The 21,399-nt window shown below is 39.4% G+C and overlaps 1 pseudogene and 5 gene segments (V, D, J or C); 3 read left to right on the forward strand and 3 right to left on the reverse strand.

Annotated features, from left to right (window-relative positions):
* The first annotated feature begins 1,055 nt into the window (after positions 1 to 1,055).
* Positions 1,056 to 3,932, forward strand: LOC120786483. The segment is given in 3 exon segments: positions 1,056 to 1,075; positions 2,303 to 2,358; positions 3,441 to 3,932. Coding segments are annotated over 3 exon segments (411 nt in total).
* Positions 3,933 to 7,576: 3,644 nt separating this feature from the next.
* On the reverse strand, positions 7,577 to 8,153 carry LOC120786650. The segment is given in 2 exon segments: positions 7,577 to 7,884; positions 8,081 to 8,153. Coding segments are annotated over 2 exon segments (360 nt in total).
* A 3,028-nt stretch (positions 8,154 to 11,181) lies between these two features.
* LOC120786660 lies at positions 11,182 to 12,804 on the forward strand (the record flags this gene model as incomplete). The annotated part of the segment is given in 2 exon segments: positions 11,182 to 11,221; positions 12,317 to 12,804. Coding segments are annotated over 2 exon segments (375 nt in total), but the record flags the coding sequence as incomplete, so codon positions are not given.
* A 1,308-nt stretch (positions 12,805 to 14,112) lies between these two features.
* LOC120786648 lies at positions 14,113 to 14,958 on the reverse strand. The segment is given in 2 exon segments: positions 14,113 to 14,689; positions 14,886 to 14,958. Coding segments are annotated over 2 exon segments (360 nt in total).
* Positions 14,959 to 16,444: 1,486 nt separating this feature from the next.
* On the reverse strand, positions 16,445 to 17,029 carry LOC120786646. The segment is given in 2 exon segments: positions 16,445 to 16,752; positions 16,949 to 17,029. Coding segments are annotated over 2 exon segments (360 nt in total).
* A 106-nt stretch (positions 17,030 to 17,135) lies between these two features.
* The window catches only part of LOC120786484, a 4,922-nt pseudogene continuing 658 nt past the window's right edge, over positions 17,136 to 21,399 (forward strand).

Consider the following 21,399-nt stretch of genomic DNA (forward strand, 5'->3'; position numbering starts at 1 on the left):
CACAACATCAGTAGGGTAAGAAACCTGCCTCACATTACACTTAAAATCATCCACACTGAGGTATTTAAGATTGAAGTAGCTTTTAAGTAACTGAATGCATATTACATGAAGTTAACTCCAGCTCCTTCACGTACCACAGCACTGAGACAACCCTTGGAAAAGCGGTTAAAGACGTGAGATTGAACCTGGAGAACGAGAAATTATCCTTTACACTCTTTCTCAATTTTTTTTCAGTTGAACCAAACGTGACTATTCCAAACCAAAATACTTGTTAGTAAAGTGGAAATATTTGTTAGAAAAGTACTGGTACCAATACATTGAACACACTTTTCAAAATCTTCTGACAATATAAAACACAACTGTCAAAATGTTTATGTTGGAACTTGATTTACATTCAGAATAAACATTTGTCTTTTGAAACTTCAGTCTTGAATATCCCAAACCGTCTATACTCAGCCTATTGGAGGCTTACACCTGCAGCTTATTAGTATAGTTATGAGAATATCAGAACCCTTTACTGAGAAAGTCACTGGCTGAACACAGCTGTTGATAACTGACACTGGTATTTTGGCTGGGTAGGACAATGTTGCAGCACTGAAGGGTCATTGTGGTGTTGGTGCTTTGATTGTTCTGTGACATGGTCTCTATATGTAGAAAAATGTGTGAACGCAGTGAAAAAAACATACAGTGCAGCCTCTGACCCTGCCAGCTTCAATATGCTAATAGATGTTCCGTAGACCTGTTCCAGCTTGAGTCACAGTGTTAAACTGGTTCAGTCCTTATCTGTCAGGCAGAGATGATTTTGGCTCATTTGTTCATTATGAACCACCTACTATCCGTTTAAGTTTTGGTGTTCCACAAGGCTCCATCCTGGGTCCTGCATTGTTCAGACTTTGAATGATGCTGTTGATTGTTATTACGGCAGATGAAACTGATTCTTTACATGTCTGCAGACGATAGATAACTGTACATTTTAACATTGTATTTTGAGACTCCACTCTGGTTGAAAAAAGATGGTTAATTTTTCTGTTCATAATAAATTCTAGTCATAAAAAATGACAGAACCTGAAAGAAAGTAAGAAGAAATCGGTCATTGCTGGAGCAACTTAACCTCTCAGACTTAGATATCGCAGCTCTTGCTGAAAATCTTGATACGCTGTTTGTGTCCGAAGCTAAATCTGATCCTCTGCCAACACATTTATTTTCAGGGACATTTAGTGTAAGTCTCCTGTTTCAGATTACATTATGTTTATGACAGTGTCAGTGTTTCTGCAACGGAAAACATTTGTTACATTGCAGATATGGAGCTTCACTGTCCTGAGATTTATACACAGTCTGGGGACGTTGATGTTTCATATACTGAGAATTTGGTTTGTGGGTTGACATCAGTGGTACCGACTGTGCTAGATGTTGCTATGATTTTAATGGTCTGATTGAGTTGTTCACTGGAACTGTTCTCTTCATTTAGGAAACTTTCAGGTTGTTGAGGTGGGAGGTGAAGTGTTTGAAGTTCAGGAGGGAAACTGGTGGAGACACTATGAACATCATGAACCACCTGTGTGTTGTGTGTTTCTGATGGTACCAGGCCAGGTAGTATTGTGGTCCAGAGTACTGAGCTACTTTTGGACTGGCCTTACATTCTATAGAGACAGGTTGACCAAGCTGCACTGATTTGGCTGCGGGCTGAGTCAGGACGTTTTGTCCAACAGACCCTGAGAGAGAGAAGAGACACTGGATATGAGATGGTGGGGTGAAATTCAGATACACTCCAAATGATTTTCACATGACAGAAAAAGGATTTTCCTCACCCTGAGACCAGCAGAGCAGAGTCCAGGTGAGGACGAAACTCAAACTCATGTTCTTGATGAGCAGGATATCTGTGGTGCTGCTGATGCAAAGTGGCTCTCTATGGAAATGCTCTGACTGACTCCAACAGGGACCTGGATCACTCTGATGATGCTGTTTTTCAATGGATCAATCAATTTATCAGAGTATTGATTAGGACTGTATCACTACTCCTTTTAGGTGGATTCGTTGCCTCTGAACAGATTTTCTTCAGAAATGTCTGTTTTGGTTGATTTTACATCTACAGCACTCGGTTTTAATTCAAGACACATTTAAAAATAACATGAATATGAAACAAAACAATTAATTTTGGTATTTTTTTGGCAGTCTGTTAAAGTTCAGTCTCATATCAACCAGTTGTGTTTTACAGACTGAGAATGATTTTGATGAGTTTGTTGTTGTCAGAGTCAAAGAGCCGTGTCTCTCCATAGTGAGAGGTTTTTGTACGACCACTCAGTCAGTTTGTATCACTGTGGTACACGTTCGGTGGAGGAACCAGACTGGATGTTGGCAGTAAGTTCAATTTTCGATGTATTTTATAATGTCACAAACAATATTTTGCTTTTCACTCGTACATTTTTCTCTAGAAAGTAAAACATCTGATTTTACATCCTAAATGACGTTTTTGCCTGAAGTTTTCTGCCAACATCCAAAAATACAGTTTTGTGTTTAAAACGTAAAAGTTGAATCCAATCAACAGCTGTGATTGGTCCATAAAAGAAATCATGTAATCAAATATTTAGTGAGGACTTGCAGGTTTAGTTTTGTCAGACAAAGTCAAAAGTGTCGTGTCTCTACAGTGAGAGGTTTTTGTGCGACCACTCAGTCAGTTTGTATCACTGTGGTGGACTTTTGGTGGAGGAACCAGACTGGATGTTGGCAGTAAGTTTCTGATCAAATATTAAATATTGTATCATCAGTTCAGGTTATAATTGCTGTGTCTGAACATTTGTAGGAGACATAAATTTCCATTGGCTTGATGTAAATTACCTTAAAATCTCTGTTTCATTGTTCATTTTTCCTGTTTAACCGTGAAGCTGAACTCAGAGCAGCTTCACTCAAATTTTCTTTACATGTCTCCGTTCATTTATGAAATGTTAACAATTTGAACGGCAGGAAAGATTAGAGAACAACAATCCTACTGTAGAAAATTTAGTCTTTAAATCTCCACTTTACTTCAGCTGTTTTAAAGGTGAGTTCAAATTATTCTGAACAGTCTGACTGAAGCTCAGTTTTTAAACGTCTGTCAAATCTCTGATGTTTGCTTCTTTTTACCCCAGTTTGAAACAATCTTGAGACTTTTCTGAGGCTTTTTATCGTTTTGTTTTTTCTTTTAGATTTGTCTGAATTTTTAATTTGGCCGTCAGTTATTTTTCAGCTCATATGAGGACTCTCTCTGTGCTGATATGCATGAGAGGCTTCTTCAAGGGAAGTGAGACAATGTGTGAGTGAGTGACTGATGGAGCAGAAAAAACATCTGACAGAAACTCCTTAAAGGAGAAAACCCATTCTCACACAGTGAAGGTGTCAAAGTGGCTGGTGTTTGATTGATGGCTGTGTGGTCCCTGTCCTCTAAGCTGATTGGTGTCTCCTAGGTGATGCCCGTCCCACCCTGAGCGTGCTGCCCCCCTCCAGCGAGGAGCTGCAGCGGGGGAAGGCCACGCTCATGTGCCTGGCCAACAAGGGCTTCCCCTCAGACTGGAATCTGGCCTGGAAGGTGGACGGCAGAGGCAGAAGCAGCAGCAGCAGCTGGGAGGAGAGCAGCAGCCCCGGGGTGCTGGACAAGGACGGCCGCTACAGCTGGAGCAGCACCCTGACGCTCACTGCAGACCAGTGGAGCAAGGTGGGCTCTGTGACCTGTGAGGCCACCCAGGGCTCCCAGACTCTGGTCTCAGAGACGCTGAGGAGAGACCAGTGTTCCCAGTCCTGACCCGACTCCCTGGGAACACTGCTACTGGTTTTACTCTGCTACTGCTCCCCCCCTGCTCTCTGTAACACTGTCTCTCTCTCTTTTATTTGACTTGTTTCAGTAGCAGTATTTACGAGCTTGTCGAGCGTTTCAATAATGTTTCTGTTTTTCTAGATAATAAAAGTCTTTTCATCACATCAGTCGTTTTCATCTTTATTATTTGAAAAGTGTCACGGAGAGTGAATTACATCCGGATGAAAACTGAGTTGATAAAAATATTGTAATTTCTCCATGATGACTTTAGAAAGAAAGTGTCAGACTACATAATATAGTGTATATCCATATACGCTGTATATTAAGAGAGTATAGATTATGAACTCAGTCGGAACTCAGAACCAGTGATGGTAGACACCTGGTAACATTTCAATGAAGTATAATCCAGTCGTCTCTTATTACTGCAGGGTGTTAATGGTAGAACTCTGACGCTGTTATTCTGTGTATCCAAAGAATTCTCAAAATCCTTTAAACAAAATGTCCCAAAAATATTTCCTAAATCTGAAACCAAGAGCAATATATCATCAGCGTAAACAGGTACGAAATGAGTGTGATGTGTCATTCTAACCTTGGAAATATTTGCATGCTGCTTCCACTGAAGAGTTCAACCACAAAGAAAACTCAACGAGGTGAAAACAGGAAAGAATGAAATTGTTAGTGAATTAATTAATCCATAAATCTTTTTTGATTTAAATCATAAAATACGTTTATCCTTCTGAATACAGAGCACACAGCATGAATAAAATATGTTACAGTGGAATAATGAACAGTTTTACATGAAGGAAATTGGATCTCATTCCTGTAAAATTTTGTAATTTATTTCATTAATGAATATGTTTGCGATTAAAGAAAAAAGGGTAGGAGATAAAATCATTAAGTAAATAATATTTACTGTTTTAGTTTCCATTGTCATACTTTAACTGAGGTTAGTTTTGATTTTCAGCAGAATGGTTCAAAGCCTATTTTAATGGAAGTATTAAAAGTACAACTTTCTGGTCAAATACTGAACATTTAGTGGTAAAATATTCAATGTTGATCATTATTCACTACATTTTCTTTAGTAAAACTTTTGCTGTTTTAGTTTCGGTGCAGCTGTTGATTCAGATCAGTTCCTCTGCAGCTGTGGGAGCTTTTTGTACGACGTTGTATCACTGTGTGAGCGGGAAGCTGTCACCCTGCTGACAGTAGTAAACTCCTGAATCTTCAGCCTGAACTCTACTGATGGTCAGAGTGTAGTCAGTTATCATACTCTGTAATAAACTCATCAAAGGATTTTAAATCATGAATAGACAACGTTCATCTTTGATTTTCAGCTCATTGTTTCGAATCCTATGTCAATAAATCATTAACAGTGTAACCTGTACATTAAATACATAATTTTCATGACTAAAATATTTCAAATTAATATGGTTGAGAGCCCTATTTTCTTTTCAGATCTTTAGTGTTTTGGTTTCAGAGCAGCTTTTAAGTCAGAACTGATGAAACATATTCAAATTACACCGAGTGTCTTTAAATAAGGTTCCATAATAACTGAAATCTTTTCACTTTTGTTCAAAAGACAACATATTAAAAGACTAAAAATGCTTATTATTAAATGGTTCTGTTTCTTCCATGAAAACTCTACTGTTTTAGTTTCAGTGCAGCTGTTGATTCAGATCAGTTCCTCTGCAGCTGAGGGAGGTTTTTGTACGACGTTGTATCACTGTGTGAGCGGGTAGCTTTTACCCTGCTGACAGTAGTAAACTCCTGAATCTTCAGCCTGAACTCTACTGATGGTCAGAGTGAAGTCAGACCCAGATCCACTTCCACTAAAACGATCTGAAACTCCAGACTGAAGGGTTGTAGCCTGATAAATCAGGAGTTTAGGAGCTTCTCCAGGTTTCTGAAGGTACCAGCTGAGCCAGCTGCTAACATCTGAACTGGTTTTACATTTGATAGAGACAGTTTGTCCTGGAACAACAGACTGAGATCCAGGAGACTGAGTCAGGATGATTTCTCCTGATGAATCTGAAAATATGAAAAAGAGGAGAAGGGTTATTGAGACAAATCCAGCTTGGAAGAAACAAGGATTTTTTCTTTAACATGAAGGAACAGATGGAAGGAGGTCAATGCTGCTTGTTTCAGTGTTTCTCCATCATAGCAGAACATCATTGTGGTGAACCTGGCTGAATCCTGAAGCAAAGTTTTCAGAGGAGAGTCTCAACCTGAACAAGGAGCCCAAGGGTGGCCAGCAGTAGAGTCAGAGACATCATCATTGTGCTGTGCATTGTGTGTCGGTGGCTGTGAAAGACCTGGACAGCCACTGATCAACACTGGCCTCTTAAGGTCTGGGAGCAGAGAGGCAGGACACATATGCAAACGCACAGAGTCAGTGAACTGTAGCTGTCCTCAACATGTCGTGCTGTGTCCTCCTCACTGCTGGGACAAGTGATGATTGAAATCATCCTCACGGAGATTAAGAGAAGGGTTATTCAGACAAATCCCGCTTGGAAAGAGATGAACGACATCCAAGTATTTCTTTTTTGGATGTTAGCAGTATTTACGAGCTTGTTGAGTGTTTCAATATTGTGGGAAAGTGGGAGATTACTTAATTTATATCCATATATGCTTTATATTAATAGAGTATTTATATGCAGAAAAAACTTTCTCACTCATGCTTGACTGTTACAAACCAGTGATAGCAGTAGTGTAAGTCCACAATTTGTTTTCATAACTGTAAAATTTCTCTTTCATTGTCAGGGCACATTTGTCTATAAAAATAAACCTTTGTGAGAATGATAGTTTACACACAGTTGTGCTAATAACAACTCATTAAATCACTTCTCATTTCTGAAGTGTGCTGATGGGTAGACTGTAAAACAATTATCCTTGTAGGTCTTAAAAAATAATGTTCAAAAACCATCTGTATGAATAAAAACACAAAAGTCTCAAAACCATGTTTAAATCTGAAATAAAAGGTAGTATATCATCAGCAAAAGGAGATATGAAATGGGTGTAATCTACAATTTTAACCCTTGAAATATTTATTCACTGTTTCTACTGAAGGGCTCAACCACAGAGACAAATGAAAAGAAATAAAATGTCACTGAATCACATGATCCATAAATCCTTTTTGGTTTCAATCATAAAACACGTTTGTTGGAATACAGAGCAAACAACATGAATAGAATATGATATAATGACATGAGTAGTAATTATAAAACACTGTTGAAATCAGATTTTGTTATTCTTTTCAAAAAAGAGTATGTTTTGGTTTGAACTGCAAATGGTAGGAGAATGTATAATATTTACATCTTTAGTCTTAATGTGTTATCATACTCTGTAATAAACTCATCAATGGGTTTAGAATCACGAATAAACAGAATTCACCTTTGATTTTCAGCTCATTGTTTCGAATCCTATGTCAATAAATCATTAACAGTGTAACCTGTACATTAAATACATAATTTTCATGACTAAAATATTTCAAATTAATCAGGGTGAGAACCCTATTTTCTTTTCTGATCTTTAGTGTTTTGGTTTCAGAGCAGCTTTTAAGTCAGATCTGATGAAAAATATTTAAATTACACCGAGTGTCCTTAAATAAGGTTCCATAATAACTGAAATCTTTTCACTTTAGTTCAAAAGAAAACATATTAAAAAATTAAAAATGCTTATTATTAAATGTTTCTGTTTCTGCCATGAAAACTCTACTGTTTTAGTTTCAGTGCAGCTGTTGATTCATATCAGTTCCTCTGCAGCTGAGGGAGGTTTTTGTACGACGTTGTATCACTGTGTGAACGGGCTGCTGTCACCCTGCTGACAGTAGTAAACTCCTGAATCTTCAGCCTGAACTCTACTGATGGTCAGAGTGTAGTCAGACCCAGATCCACTTCCACTAAAACGATCTGAAACTCCAGACTGAAGGTTTGTAGCCCAATAAATCAGGAGTTTAGGAGCGTCTCCAGGTTTCTGAAGGTACCAGCTGAGGGAGCTGCTAACATCTGAACTGGTTTTACATTTGATAGAGACAGTTTGTCCTGGAACAACAGACTGAGATCCAGGAGACTGAGTCAGGATGATTTCTCCTGATGAATCTGAAAATATGAAAAAGAGGAGAAGGGTTATTGAGACAAATCCAGCTTGGAAGAAACGAGGATCATTTCTTTAACATGAAGGAACAGATGGAAGGACGTCAGTGCTGCTTGTTTCAGTGTTTCTCCATCATAGCAGAACATCATTGTGGTGAAGCTGGCTGCATCCTGAAGCAAAGTTTTCAGAGGAGAGTCTCACCCTGAACAAGGAGCCCCAGGGTGGCCAGCAGTAGAGTCAGAGACATCATCATTGTGCTGCCAGTGTGTCGGTGGCTGTGAAAGACCTGGACAGCCACTGATCAACACTGGCCTCTTAAGGTCTGGGAGCAGAGAGGCAGGACACATATGCAAACGCACAGAGTCAGTGAACTGTAGCTGTCCTCAACATGTCGTCCTCCTCACTGCTGGGACAAGTGATGATTGAAATCATCCTCATGGTGAATAAGAGAAATTCTGAATCTGATTTTTTCATTACGCCCCCTCTGCCTCCGAGGAATGTCGTGTGTTTGGTTTTCCATGTGTATCAGCTGTGTTCTGGGATTCTGGTTTTTGTGGTTTTGGGAGACCTAAACTGGGATTAGCTCACTGCTCTCTACCACGCTCAAAAGTGTTGACTTTGTCTCAGTTAGTTTGGTATCTGCAGGTCTTCATCTGCGAAATACTCAACAGTCATTTCTTCATTAAATGATCTGAATGATTGTCTCTGACATGTGACTTTAGACCTCTGATGACACTTCGTCATTTCTTCCTCAAAAGACATTTAAACAGGTTTGCAGAGTAGACACTGCAGCATGACATAACACGTGGTGATCTTCAGGTTAACGGAAACTCAGGCTGGTGTGTAGTCATTGAAATTAAATCCTTCTGTTTAAAATAATTCTCTCTATTTGTCAAATAAAGGCCTCTTTCAGATGAAACAGTCAGAATTCTGGTCAAGACTGCAGCATAAAACCAGCCTTGCTAGAATGAAAACAATGCACACAACATCAGTAGGGTAAGAAACCTGCCTCACATTACACTTAAAATCATCCACACTGAGGTATTTAAGATTGAAGAAGTAGTTCTTAAGCAACTGACTGCATATTACATGAAGTTAACTCCAGCTCCTTCACGTACCACAGCACTGAGACAACCCTTGGAAAAGCGCTTAAAGACGTGAGATTGAACCTGGAGAACGAGAAATTATCCTTTACACTCTTTCTCAATTTTTTTTCAGTTGAACCAAACGTGACTATTCCCAACCAAAATACTTGTTAGTAAAGTGGAAATATTTGTTAGAAAAGTACTGGTACCAATACATTGAACACACTTTTCAAAATCTTCTGACAATATAAAACACAACTGTCAAAATGTTTATGTTGGAACTTGATTTACATTCAGAATAAACATTTGTCTTTTGAAACTTCAGTCTTGAATATCCCAAACCGTCTATACTCAGCCTATTGGAGGCTTACACCTGCAGCTTATTAGTATAGTTATGAGAATATCAGAACCCTTTACTGAGAAAGTCACTGGCTGAACACAGCTGTTGCTAACTGGCATTGGTAATTTGGCTGGGTAGGACAATGTTGCAGCACTGAAGGGTCATTGTGGTATTGGTGCTTTGATTGTTTTGTGAGATGGTCTCTATATGTAGAAAAATGTGTAAACGCAGTGAAAAAAAACATACAGTGCAGCCTCTGACCCTGCCAGCTTCAATATACTGATAGATGTACCGTAGACCTTTTCCAGCTTGAGTCACAGTGTTAAACTGGTTCAGTCCTTATCTGTCAAGCAGAGATGTTTTTTGCTCATTTGTTCATTATGAACCACCTACTATCCGTTTAAGTTTTGGTGTTCCACAAGGCTCCATCCTGGGTCCTCCATTGTTCAGACTATGAATGATGCTGTTGATTAATATTATGGCAGATGAAACTGATTCTTTACATGTCTGCAGGCGATAGATAACTGTACATTTTAACATTGTATTTTGAGACTCCACTCTGGTTGAAAAAAGATGGTTAATTTTTCTGTTCATAATAAATTCTAGTCATAAAAAATGACAGAACCTGAAAGAAAGTAAGAAGAAATCGGTCATTGCTGGAGCAACTTAACCTCTCAGACTTAATATTGCGGCTCTTGCTGAAAATCTTGATACGCTGTTTGTGTCCGAAGCTAAATCTGATCCTCTGCCAACACATTTATTTTCAGGGACATTTAGTGTTAGTCTCCTGTTTCAGATTACATTATGTTTGTGACAGTGTCAGTCTTTCTGCAACGGAAAACATTTGTTACATTGCAGATATGGAGCTTCAGTGTCCTGAGATTTCAATACAGTCTGGGGACGTTGATGTTTCATATACTGAGAATTTGGTTTGTGGGTTGACATCAGTGGAGCCGACTCTGCTAGATGTTGCTATGATTTTAATGGTCTGATTGAGTTCTTCACTGGAACTGTTCCCTTCATTTAGGAAACTTTCAGGTTGTTGAGGTGGGACGGGAAGTGTTTGAAGTTCAGGAGGGAAACTGGTGGAGACACTATGAACATCATGAACCACCTGTGTGTTGTGTGTTTCTGATGGTACCAGGCCAGGTAGTATTGTGGTCCAGAGTACTGAGCTACTTTTGGACTGGCCTTACATTCTATAGAGACAGGTTGACCAAGCTGCACTGATTTGGCTGCGGGCTGAGTCAGGACGTTTTGTCCAAAAGACCCTGAGGAGAGAGAAGAGACACTGGATATGAGATGGTGGGGTGAAATTCAGATACACTCCTAATGATTTTCACATGACAGAAAAAGGATTTTCCTCACCCTGAGACCAGCAGAGCAGAGTCCAGGTGAGGACGAAAGTCAAACTCATGTTCTTGATGAGCAGGATTTCTGTGGTGCTGCTGATGCAAAGTGGCTCTCTATGGAAATGCTCTGACTGACTCCAACAGGGACCTGGATCACTCTGATGATGCTGTTTTTCAATGGATCAATCAATTTATCAGAGTATTGATTAGGACTGTATCACTACTCCTTTTAGGTGGATTTGTCTCCTCTGAACAGATTTTCTTCAGAAATGTCTGTTTTGGTTGATTTTACATCTACAGCACTCAGTTTTAGTTCAAGACACATTTAAAAATATCATGAATATGAAACAAAACAATTAATTTTGGTATTTTCTGGCAGTCTGTTAAAGTTCAGTCTCATATCAACCAGTTGTGTTTTACAGACTGAGACTGATTTTGATGAGTTTGTTGTTGTCAGAGTCAAAGAGCCGTGTCTCTCCATAGTGAGAGGTTTTTGTGCGACCACTCAGTCAGTTTGTATCACTGTGGTGGACTTTTGGTGGAGGAACCAGACTGGATGTTGGCAGTAAGTTCAATTTTCGATGTATTTTATAATGTCACAAACAATATTTTGCTTTTCACTCGTACATTTTTCTCTAGAAAGTAAAACATCTGATTTTACATCCTAAATGACTGTTTTGCCTGAAGTTTTCTGCCAACATCCAAAAATACAGTTTTGTGTTTAAAACGTAAAAGTTGAATCCAATCAACAGCCGTGATTGGTCCATAAAAGAAATCATGTAATCAAATATTTAGATGAGGGAAACTTGAGGACTTGCAGGTTTAGTTTTGTCAGATAAAGTCAAACAGTCGTGTCTCTCTACAGTGAGAGGTTTTTGTGCGACCACTCAGTCAGTTTGTATCACTGTGGTGGACTTTTGGTGGAGGAACCAGACTGGATGTTGGCAGTAAGTTTCTGATCAAATATTAAATATTGTATCATCAGTTCAGGTTATAATTGCTGTGTCTGAACATTTGTAGGAGACATAAATTTCCATTGGCTTGATATAAATTACCTTAAAATGTCTGTTTCATTGGTCATTTCTCCTGTTGAACCGTGAAGCTGAACTCAGAGCAGCTTCACTCAACTTTTCTTTGAATGTCCCCGTTCATTTGTGAAATGCGAACAATTTGAACGACAGGAAAGATTAGAGAACAACAATCCTACTGTAGAAAATTTAGTCTTTAAATCTCCACTTTAATTCAGCTGTTTTAAAGGTGAGTTCAAATAATTCTGAGCAGTCTGTCTGAAGCTCAGTTTTTAAACGTCTGTCAAATCTCTGATGTTTGCTTCTTTTTACCCCAGTTTGAAACAATCTTGAGACTTTTCTGAGGCTTTTTATCGTTTTGTTTTTTCTTTTAGATTTGTCTGAATTTTTAATTTGGCCGTCAGTTATTTTTCAGCTCATATGAGGACTCTCTCTGTGCTGATATGCATGAGAGGCTTCTTCAAGGGAAGTGAGACAATGTGTGAGTGAGTGACTGATGGAGCAGAAAAAACATCTGACAGAAACTTCTTAAAGGAGAAAACCCACACTCACACAGTGAAGGTGTCAAAGTGGCTGGTGTTTGATTGACAGCTGTGTGGTCCCTGTCCTCTAAGCTGATTGGTGTCTCCTAGGTGATGCCCGTCCCACCCTGACCGTGCTGCCCCCCTCCAGCGAGGAGCTGCAGCGGGGGAAGGCCACGCTCATGTGCCTGGCCAACAAGGGCTTCCCCTCAGACTGGAATCTGGCCTGGAAGGTGGACGGCAGAGGCAGAAGCAGCAGCAGCAGCTGGGAGGAGAGCAGCAGCCCCGGGGTGCTGGACAAGGACGGCCGCTACAGCTGGAGCAGCACCCTGACGCTCACTGCAGACCAGTGGAGCAAGGTGGGCTCTGTGACCTGTGAGGCAACCCAGGGCTCCCAGACTCTGGTCTCAGAGACGCTGAGGAGAGACCAGTGTTCCCAGTCCTGACCCGACTCCCTGGGACTCTGCTACTGGTTTTACTCTGCTATTGCTCCCCCCCTGCTCTCTGTAACACTGTCTCTCTCTCTTTTATTTGACTTGTTTCAGTAGCAGTATTTACGAGCTTGTCGAGCGTTTCAATAATGTTTCTGTGTTTCTAGATAATAAAAGTCTTTTCATCACATCAGTCATTTTAATCTTTATTATTTGAAAAGTGTCACGGAGAGTGAATTACAACCAGATGAAAACTGAGTTGATAAAAATATTGTAATTTCTCCATGATGACTTTAGAAAGAAAGTGTCAGACTACATAATATAGTGTATATCCATATACGCTGTATATTAAGAGAGTGTAGAGTATGAACTCAGTCGGAACTCAGAACCAGTGATGGTAGACACCCGGTAACATTTCAATGAAGTATAATCCAGTCATTTCTTATTACTGCAGGGTGTTAATGGTAGAACTCTGACGCTGTTATTCTGTGCATCCAAAGAATTCTCAAAATCCTTTAAACAAAAAAGTCCCAAAAATATTTCCTAAATCTGAAACCAAGAGCATTATATCATCAGCGTAAACAGGTACTAAATGAGTGTGATGTGTCATTCTAACCTTGGAAATATTTGCATGCTGCTTCCACTGAAGAGTTCAACCACAAAGAAAACTCAACGAGGTGAAAACAGGAAAGAATGAAATTGTTAGTGAATTAATTAATCCATAAATCTTTTTTGATTTCAATCATAAAATACGTTTGTCCTTCTGAATACAGAGAACACAGCATGAATAAAATATGTTACAGTGGAATAATGAACAATTTTACATGAAGGAAATTGGATCTCATTCCTGTAAGATTTTGTAATTTATTTCACTAATGAATATGTTTGTGATTAAAAAAAAGTGTAGGAGATAAAATCATTAAGTAAATAATATTTACTGTTTTAGTTTCCATTGTCATACTTTAACTGAGGTTAGTTTTGATTTTCAGCAGAATGGTTCAAAGCCTATTTTAATGGAAGTATTAAAAGTACAACTTTCTGGTCAAATACTGAACATTTAGTGGTAAAATATTCTATGTTGATCATTATTCACTACATTTTCTTTAGTAAAACTTTTGCTGTTTTAGTTTCGGTGCAGCTGTTGATTCAGATCAGTTCCTCTGCAGCTGTGGGAGGTTTTTGTACGACGTTGTATCACTGTGTGAGCGGGAAGCTGTCACCCTGCTGACAGTAGTAAACTCCTGAATCTTCAGCCTGAACTCTACTGATGGTCAGAGTGAAGTGAGTTATCATACTCTGTATTAAACTCATCAAAGGATTTTAAATCATGAATAGACAACGTTCATCTTTGATTTTCAGCTCATTGTTTCGAATTCTATGTCAATAAATCATTAACAGTGTAACCTGTACATTAAATACATAATTTTCATGACTAAAATATTTCAAATTAATATGGCTTAGAGCCCTATTTTCTTTTCTGATCTTTAGTGTTTTGGTTTCAGAGCAGCTTTTAAGTCAGAACTGATGAAACATATTCAAATTACACCGAGTGTCCTTAAATAAGGTTCCATAATAACTGAAATCTTTTCACTTTTGTTCAAAAGACAACATATTAAAAGACTAAAAATGCTTATTATTAAATGTTTCTGTTTCTTCCATGAAAACTCTACTGTTTTAGTTTCAGTGCAGCTGTTGATTCATATCAGTTCCTCTGCAGCTGAGGGAGGTTTTTGTACGACGTTGTATCACTGTGTGAACGGGCTGCTGTCACTCTGCTGACAGTAGTAAACTCCTGAATCTTCAGCCTGAACTCTACTGATGGTCAGAGTGTAGTCAGACCCAGATCCACTTCCACTAAAACGATCTGAAACTCCAGACTGAAGGTTTGTAGCCTGATAAATCAGGAGTTTAGGAGCTTCTCCAGGTTTCTGAAGGTACCAGTTGAGGTAGCTGCTAACGCCTGAACTGGTTTTACATTTGATAGAGACAGTTTGTCCTGGAACAACAGACTGAGATCCAGGAGACTGAGTCAGGATGATTTCTCCTGATGAATCTGAAAATATGAAAAAGAGGAGAAGGGTTATTGAGACAAATCCAGCTTGGAAGAAACGAGGATCATTTCTTTAACATGAAGGAACAGATGGAAGGACGTCAATGCTGCTTGTTTCAGTGTTTCTCCATCATAGCAGAACATCATTGTGGTGAACCTGGCTGCATCCTGAAGCAAAGTTTTCAGAGGAGAGTCTCACCCTGAACAAGGAGCCCCAGGGTGGCCAGCAGTAGAGTCAGAGACATCATCATTGTGCTGCCAGTGTGTCGGTGGCTGTGAAAGACCTGGACAGCCACTGATCAACACTGGCCTCTTAAGGTCTGGGAGCAGAGAGGCAGGACACATATGCAAACGCACAGAGTCAGTGAACTGTAGCTGTCCTCAACATGTCGTGCTGTGTCCTCCTCACTGCTGGGACAAGTGATGATTGAAATCATCCTCATGGAGATTAAGAGAAGGGTTATTCAGACAAATCCCGCTTGGAAAGAGATGAACGACATCCAAGTATTTCTTTTTTGGATGTTATCAGTATTTACGAGCTTGTTGAGTGTTTCAATATTGTGGGAAAGTGGTAGATTACATAATTTATATCCATATATGCTTTATATTAATAGAGTATTTATATGCAGAAAAAACTTTCTCACTCATGCTTGACTGTTACAAACCAGTGATAGCAGTAGTGTAAGTCCACAATTTGTTTTCATAACTGTAAAATTTCTCTTTCATTGTCAGGGCACATTTGTCTATAAAAATAAACCTTTGTGAGAATGATAGTTTACACACAGTTGTGCTAATAACAACTCATTAAATCACTTCTCATTTCTGAAGTGTGCTGATGGGTAGACTGTAAAACAATTATCCTTGTAGGTCTTAAAAAATAATGTTCAAAAACCATCTGTATGAATAAAACCACAAAAGTCTCAAAACTATGTTTAAATCTGAAATAAAATGTAATATATCATCAGCAAAAGGAGGTATGAAATGGGTGTAATCTACAATTAGCCCTTGAAATATTTATTCACTGTTTCTACTGAAGAGCTCAACCACAGAGACAAATGAAAAGAAATAAAGTGTCACTGAATCACATGATCCATAAATCCTTTTTGGTTTCAATCATAAAACACGTTTGTTGGAATACAGAGCAAACAACATGAATAGAATATGATATAATGACATGAGTAGTAATTATACAACACTGTTGAAATAAGATTTTGTTATTTTTTAAAAAAAGAGTATGTTTTGGTTTGAACTGCAAATGGTAGGAGAATGTATAATATTTACATCTTTAGTCTTAAGGTGTTATCATACTCTGTAATAAACTCATCAAAGGATTTTAAATCATGAATAGACAACGTTCATCTTTGATTTTCAGCTCATTGTTTCGAATCCTATGTCAATAAATCATAAACAGTGTAACCTGTACATTAAATACATAATTTTCATGACTAAAATATTTCAAATTAATATGGTTGAGAGCCCTATTTTCTTTTCTGATCTTTAGTGTTTTGGTTTCAGAGCAGCTTTTAAGTCAGAACTGATGAAACATATTCAAATTACACCGAGTGTCTTTAAATAAGGTTCCATAATAACTGAAATCTTTTCACTTTTGTTCAAAAGACAACATATTAAATGACTAAAAATGCTTATTATTAAATGTTTTTGTTTCTGCCATGAAAACTCTACTGTTTTAGATTCAGTGCAGCTGTTGATTCAGATCAGTTCCTCTGCAGCTGAGGGAGGTTTTTGTACGACGTTGTATCACTGTGTGAACGGGCTGCTGTAACCCTGCTGACAGTAGTAAACTCCTGAATCTTCAGCCTGAACTCTACTGATGGTCAGAGTGAAGTCAGACCCAGATCCACTTCCACTAAAACGATCTGAAACTCCAGACTGAAGGGTTGTAGCCCAATAAATCAGGAGTTTAGGAGCTTCTCCAGGTTTCTGAAGGTACCAGCTGAGGAGGCTGCTAACATCTGAACTGGTTTTACATTTGATAGAGACAGTTTGTCCTGGAACAACAGACTGAGATCCAGGAGACTGAGTCAGGATGATTTCTCCTGATGAATCTGAAAATATGAAAAAGAGGAGAAGGGTTATTGAGACAAATCCAGCTTGGAAGAAACGAGGATCATTTCTTTAACATGAAGGAACAGATGGAAGGACGTCAATGCTGCTTGTTTCAGTGTTTCTCCATCATAGCAGAACATCATTGTGGTGAACCTGGCTGCATCCTGAAGCAAAGTTTTCAGAGGAGAGTCTCACCCTGAACAAGGAGCCCCAGGGTGGCCAGCAGTAGAGTCAGAGACATCATCATTGTGCTGCCAGTGTGTCAGTGGCTGTGAAAGACCTGGACAGCCACTGATCAACACTGGCCTCTTAAGGTCTGGGAGCAGAGAGGCAGGACACATATGCAAAAGCACAGAGTCAGTGAACTGTAGCTGTCCTCAACATGTCGTCCTCCTCACTGTTGGGACAAGTGATGATTGAAATCATACTCATGGTGAATAAGAGAAATTCTGAATCAGATTTTTTCATTACGCCCCCTCTGCCTCCGAGGAATGTCGTGTGTTTGGTTTTCCATGTGTATCAGCTGTGTTCTGGGATACTGGTTTTTGTGGTTTTGGGAGACCTAAACTGGGATTAGCTCACTGCTCTCTACCACTGCCTCAAAAGTGTTGACTTTGTCTCAGTTACTTTGGTATCTGCAGGTCTTCATCTGCGAAATACTCAACAGTCATTTCTTCATTAAATGATCTGAATGATTGTCTCTGACATGTGACTTTAGACCTCTGATGACACCTCGTCATTTCTTCCTCAAAAGACATTTAAACAGGTTTGCAGAGTAGACACTGCAGCATGACATAACACGTGGTGATCTTCAGGTTTACAGAAACTCAGGCTGGTGTGTAGTCATTGAAATTAAATCCTTCTGTTTAAAATAATTCTCTCTATTTGTCAAATAAAGGCCTCATTCAGATGAAACAGTCAGAATTCTGGTCAAGACTGCAGCATAAAAGCAGCCTTGCTAGAATGAAAACAATGCAGACAATCAGTAGGGTAAGAAACCTGCCTCACATTACACTTAAAATCATCCACACTGAGGTATTTAAGATTGAACTAGCTTTTAAGTAACTGACTGCATATTACATGAAGTTAACTCCAGCTCCTTCACGTACCACAGCACTGAGACAACCCTTGGAAAAGCGGTTAAAGACGTGAGATTGAACCTGGAGAACGAGAAATTATCCTTTACACTTTTTCTCGGTTTTTCTCAGTTGCACCAAACATGGCTATTCCCCACCAAAATACTTGTTAGTAAAGTGGAAATATTTGTTAGAAAAGTACTGGTACCAATACATTGAACACACTTTTCAAAATCTTCTGACAATATAAAACACAACTCTCAAAATGTTTATGTTGGAACTTGATTTACATTCAGAATAAACATTTGTCTTTTGAAACTTCAGTCTTGAATATCCCAAACCGTCTATACTCAGCCTATTGGAGGCTTACACCTGCAGCTTATTAGTATAGTTATGAGAATATCAGAACCCTTTACTGAGAAAGTCACTGGTTGAACACAGCTTTGCTAACTGGCATTGGTATTTTGGCTGGGTAGGACAATGTTGCAGCACTGAAGGGTCATTGTGGTATTGGTGCTTTGATTGTTTTGTGAGATGGTCTCTATATGTAGAAAAATGTGTGAACGCAGTGAAAAAAAACATACAGTGCAGCCTCTGACCCTGCCAGCTTCAATATACTAATAGATGTTCCGTAGACCTGTTCCAGCTTGAGTCACAGTGTTAAACTGGTTCAGTCCTTATCTGTCAGGCAGAGATGATTTTGGCTCATTTGTTCATTATGAACCACCTACTATCCGTTTAAGTTTTGGTGTTCCACAAGGCTCCATCCTGGGTCCTGCATTGTTCAGACTTTGAATGATGCTGTTGATTGTTATTATGGCAGATGAAACTGATTCTTTACATGTCTGCAGACGATAGATAACTGTACATTTTAACATTGTATTTTGAGACTCCACTCTGGTTGAAAAAGGTGGTTAGTTTTTCTGTTCATAATAAATTCTAGTCATAAAAATGTCAGAACCTGAAAGGAAGTAAGAGGAAATCGGTCATTGCTGGAGCAGCTTAACCTCTCAGACTTAGATATCGCGGCTCTTGCTGAAAATCTTGATACGCTGTTTGTGTCCGAAGCTAAATCTGATCCTCTGCCAACACATATATTTTCAGGGACATTTAGTGTTAGTCTCCTGTTTCAGATTACATTATGTTTATGACAGTGTCAGTGTTTCTGCAACGGAAAACATTTGTTACATTGCATATATGGAGCTTCAGTGTCCTGAGATTTCAATACAGTCTGGGGACTCTGCTAGATGTTGCTATGATTTTAATGGTCTGATTGAGTTGTTCACTGGAACTGTTCTCTTCATTTAGGAAACTTTCAGGTTGTTGAGGTGGGAGGTGAAGTGTTTGAAGTTCAGGAGGGAAACTGGTGGAGACACTATGAACATCATGAACCACCTGTGTGTTGTGTGTTTCTGATGGTACCAGGCCAGGTAGTATTGTGGTCCAGAGTACTGAGCTACTTTTGGACTGGCCATACATTCAATAGAGACAGGTTGACCAAGCTGCACTGATTTGGCTGCGGGCTGAGTCAGGACGTTTTGTCCAACAGACCCTGAGGAGAGAGAAGAGACACTGGATATGAGATGGTGGGGTGAAACTCAGATACACTCCAAATGATTTTCACATGACAGAAAAAGGATTTTCCTCACCCTGAGACCAGCAGAGCAGAGTCCAGGTGAGGACGAAAGTCAAACTCATGTTCTTGATGAGCAGGATTTCTGTGGTGCTGCTGATGCAAAGTGGCTCTCTATGGAAATGCTCTGACTGACTCCAACAGGACCTGGATCACTCTGATGATGCTGTTTTTCAATGGATCAATCAATTTATCAGAGTATTGATTAGGACTGTATCACTACTCCTTTTAGGTGGATTTGTTTCCTCTGAACAGATTTTCTTCAGAAATGTCTGTTTTGGTTGATTTTACATCTACAGCACTCAGTTTTAGTTCAAGACACATTTAAAAATATCATGAATATGAAACAAAACAATTAATTTTGGTATTTCTTGGCAGTCTGTTAAAGTTCAGTCTCATATCAACCAGTTGTGTTTTACAGACTGAGACTGATTTTGATGAGTTTGTTGTTGTCAGAGTCAAAGAGCCGTGTCTCTCCATAGTGAGAGGTTTTGTGCGACCACTCAGTCAGTTTGTATCACTGTGGTGGACTTTTGGTGGAGGAACCAGACTGGATGTTGGCAGTAAGTTCAATTTTCGATGTATTTTATAATGTCACAAACAATATTTTGCTTTTCACTCGTACATTTTTCTAGAAAGTAAAACATCTGATTTTACATCCTAAATGACTGTTTTGCCTGAAGTTTTCTGCCAACATCCAAAAAATACAGTTTTGTGTTTAAAACGTAAAGTTGAATCCAATCAACAGCCATGATCGGTCCATAAAAGAAATCATGTAATCAGAAGTTTAGATGAGGGAAACTTGAGGACTTGCAGGTTTAGTTTTGTCAGACAAAGTCAAAGAGTCGTGTCTCTCTACAGTGAGAGGTTTTTGTGCCACCACTCAGTCAGTTTGTATCACTGTGGTGGACTTTTGGTGGAGGAACCAGACTGGATGTTGGCAGTAAGTTTCTGATCAAATATTAAATATTGTATCATCAGTTCAGGTTATAATTGCTGTGTCTGAACATTTGTAGGAGACATAAATTTCCATTGGCTTGATGTAAATCACCTTAAAATCTCTGTTTCATTGGTCATTTCTCCTGTTTAACCGTGAAGCTGAACTCAGAGCAGCTTCACTCAAATTTTCTTTACATGTCTCCGTTCATTTGTGAAAAGCAAATAATTTGAACGGCAGGAAAGGTTAGAGAACAACAATCCTACTGTAGAAAATTTAGTCTTTAAATCTCCACTTTTCTTCAGCTGTTTTAAAGGTGAGTTCAAATTATTCTGAACAGTCTGACTGAAGCTCAGTTTTTAATCATCTGTCAAATCACTGCTGTTTGCTTCTTTTTACCCCAGTTTGAAACAATCTTGAGACTTTTCTGAGGCTTTTTATCGTTTTGTTTTTTCTTTTAGATTTGTCTGAATTTTAATTTGGCCGTCAGTTATTTTTCAGCTCATATGAGGACTCTCTCTGTGCTGATATGCATGAGAGGCTTCTTCAAGGAAGTGAGACAATGTGTGAGTGAGTGACTGATGGAGCAGAAAAACATCTGACAGAAACTTTAAAGGAAAACCCACACTCACACAGTGAAGGTGTCAAAGTGGCTGGTGTTTGATTGACAGCTGTGTGGTCCCTGTCCTCTGCTGATTGGTGTCTCCTAGGTGATGCCGTCCCACCCTGACCGTGCTGCCCTCCAGCGAGGAGCTGCAGCGGGGAAGGCCACGCTCATGTGCCTGGCCAACAAGGGCTTCCCTCAGACTGGAATCTGGCCTGGAAGGTGGGCAGGCAGAAGCAGCAGCAGCAGCTGGGAGGAGAGCAGCAGCCCCGGGTGCTGGGCAAGGACGGCCGCCAGCTGGAGCAGCACCCTGACGCCACTGCAGACCAGTGGAGCAAGGTGGGCTCTGTGACCTGTGAGGCCACCCAGGGCTCCCAGACTCTGGTCTCAGAGGCG

This window comes from Xiphias gladius, chromosome 24, assembly GCF_016859285.1.
Source record: "Xiphias gladius isolate SHS-SW01 ecotype Sanya breed wild chromosome 24, ASM1685928v1, whole genome shotgun sequence".
Lineage (NCBI taxonomy): Eukaryota > Metazoa > Chordata > Actinopteri > Istiophoriformes > Xiphiidae > Xiphias > Xiphias gladius.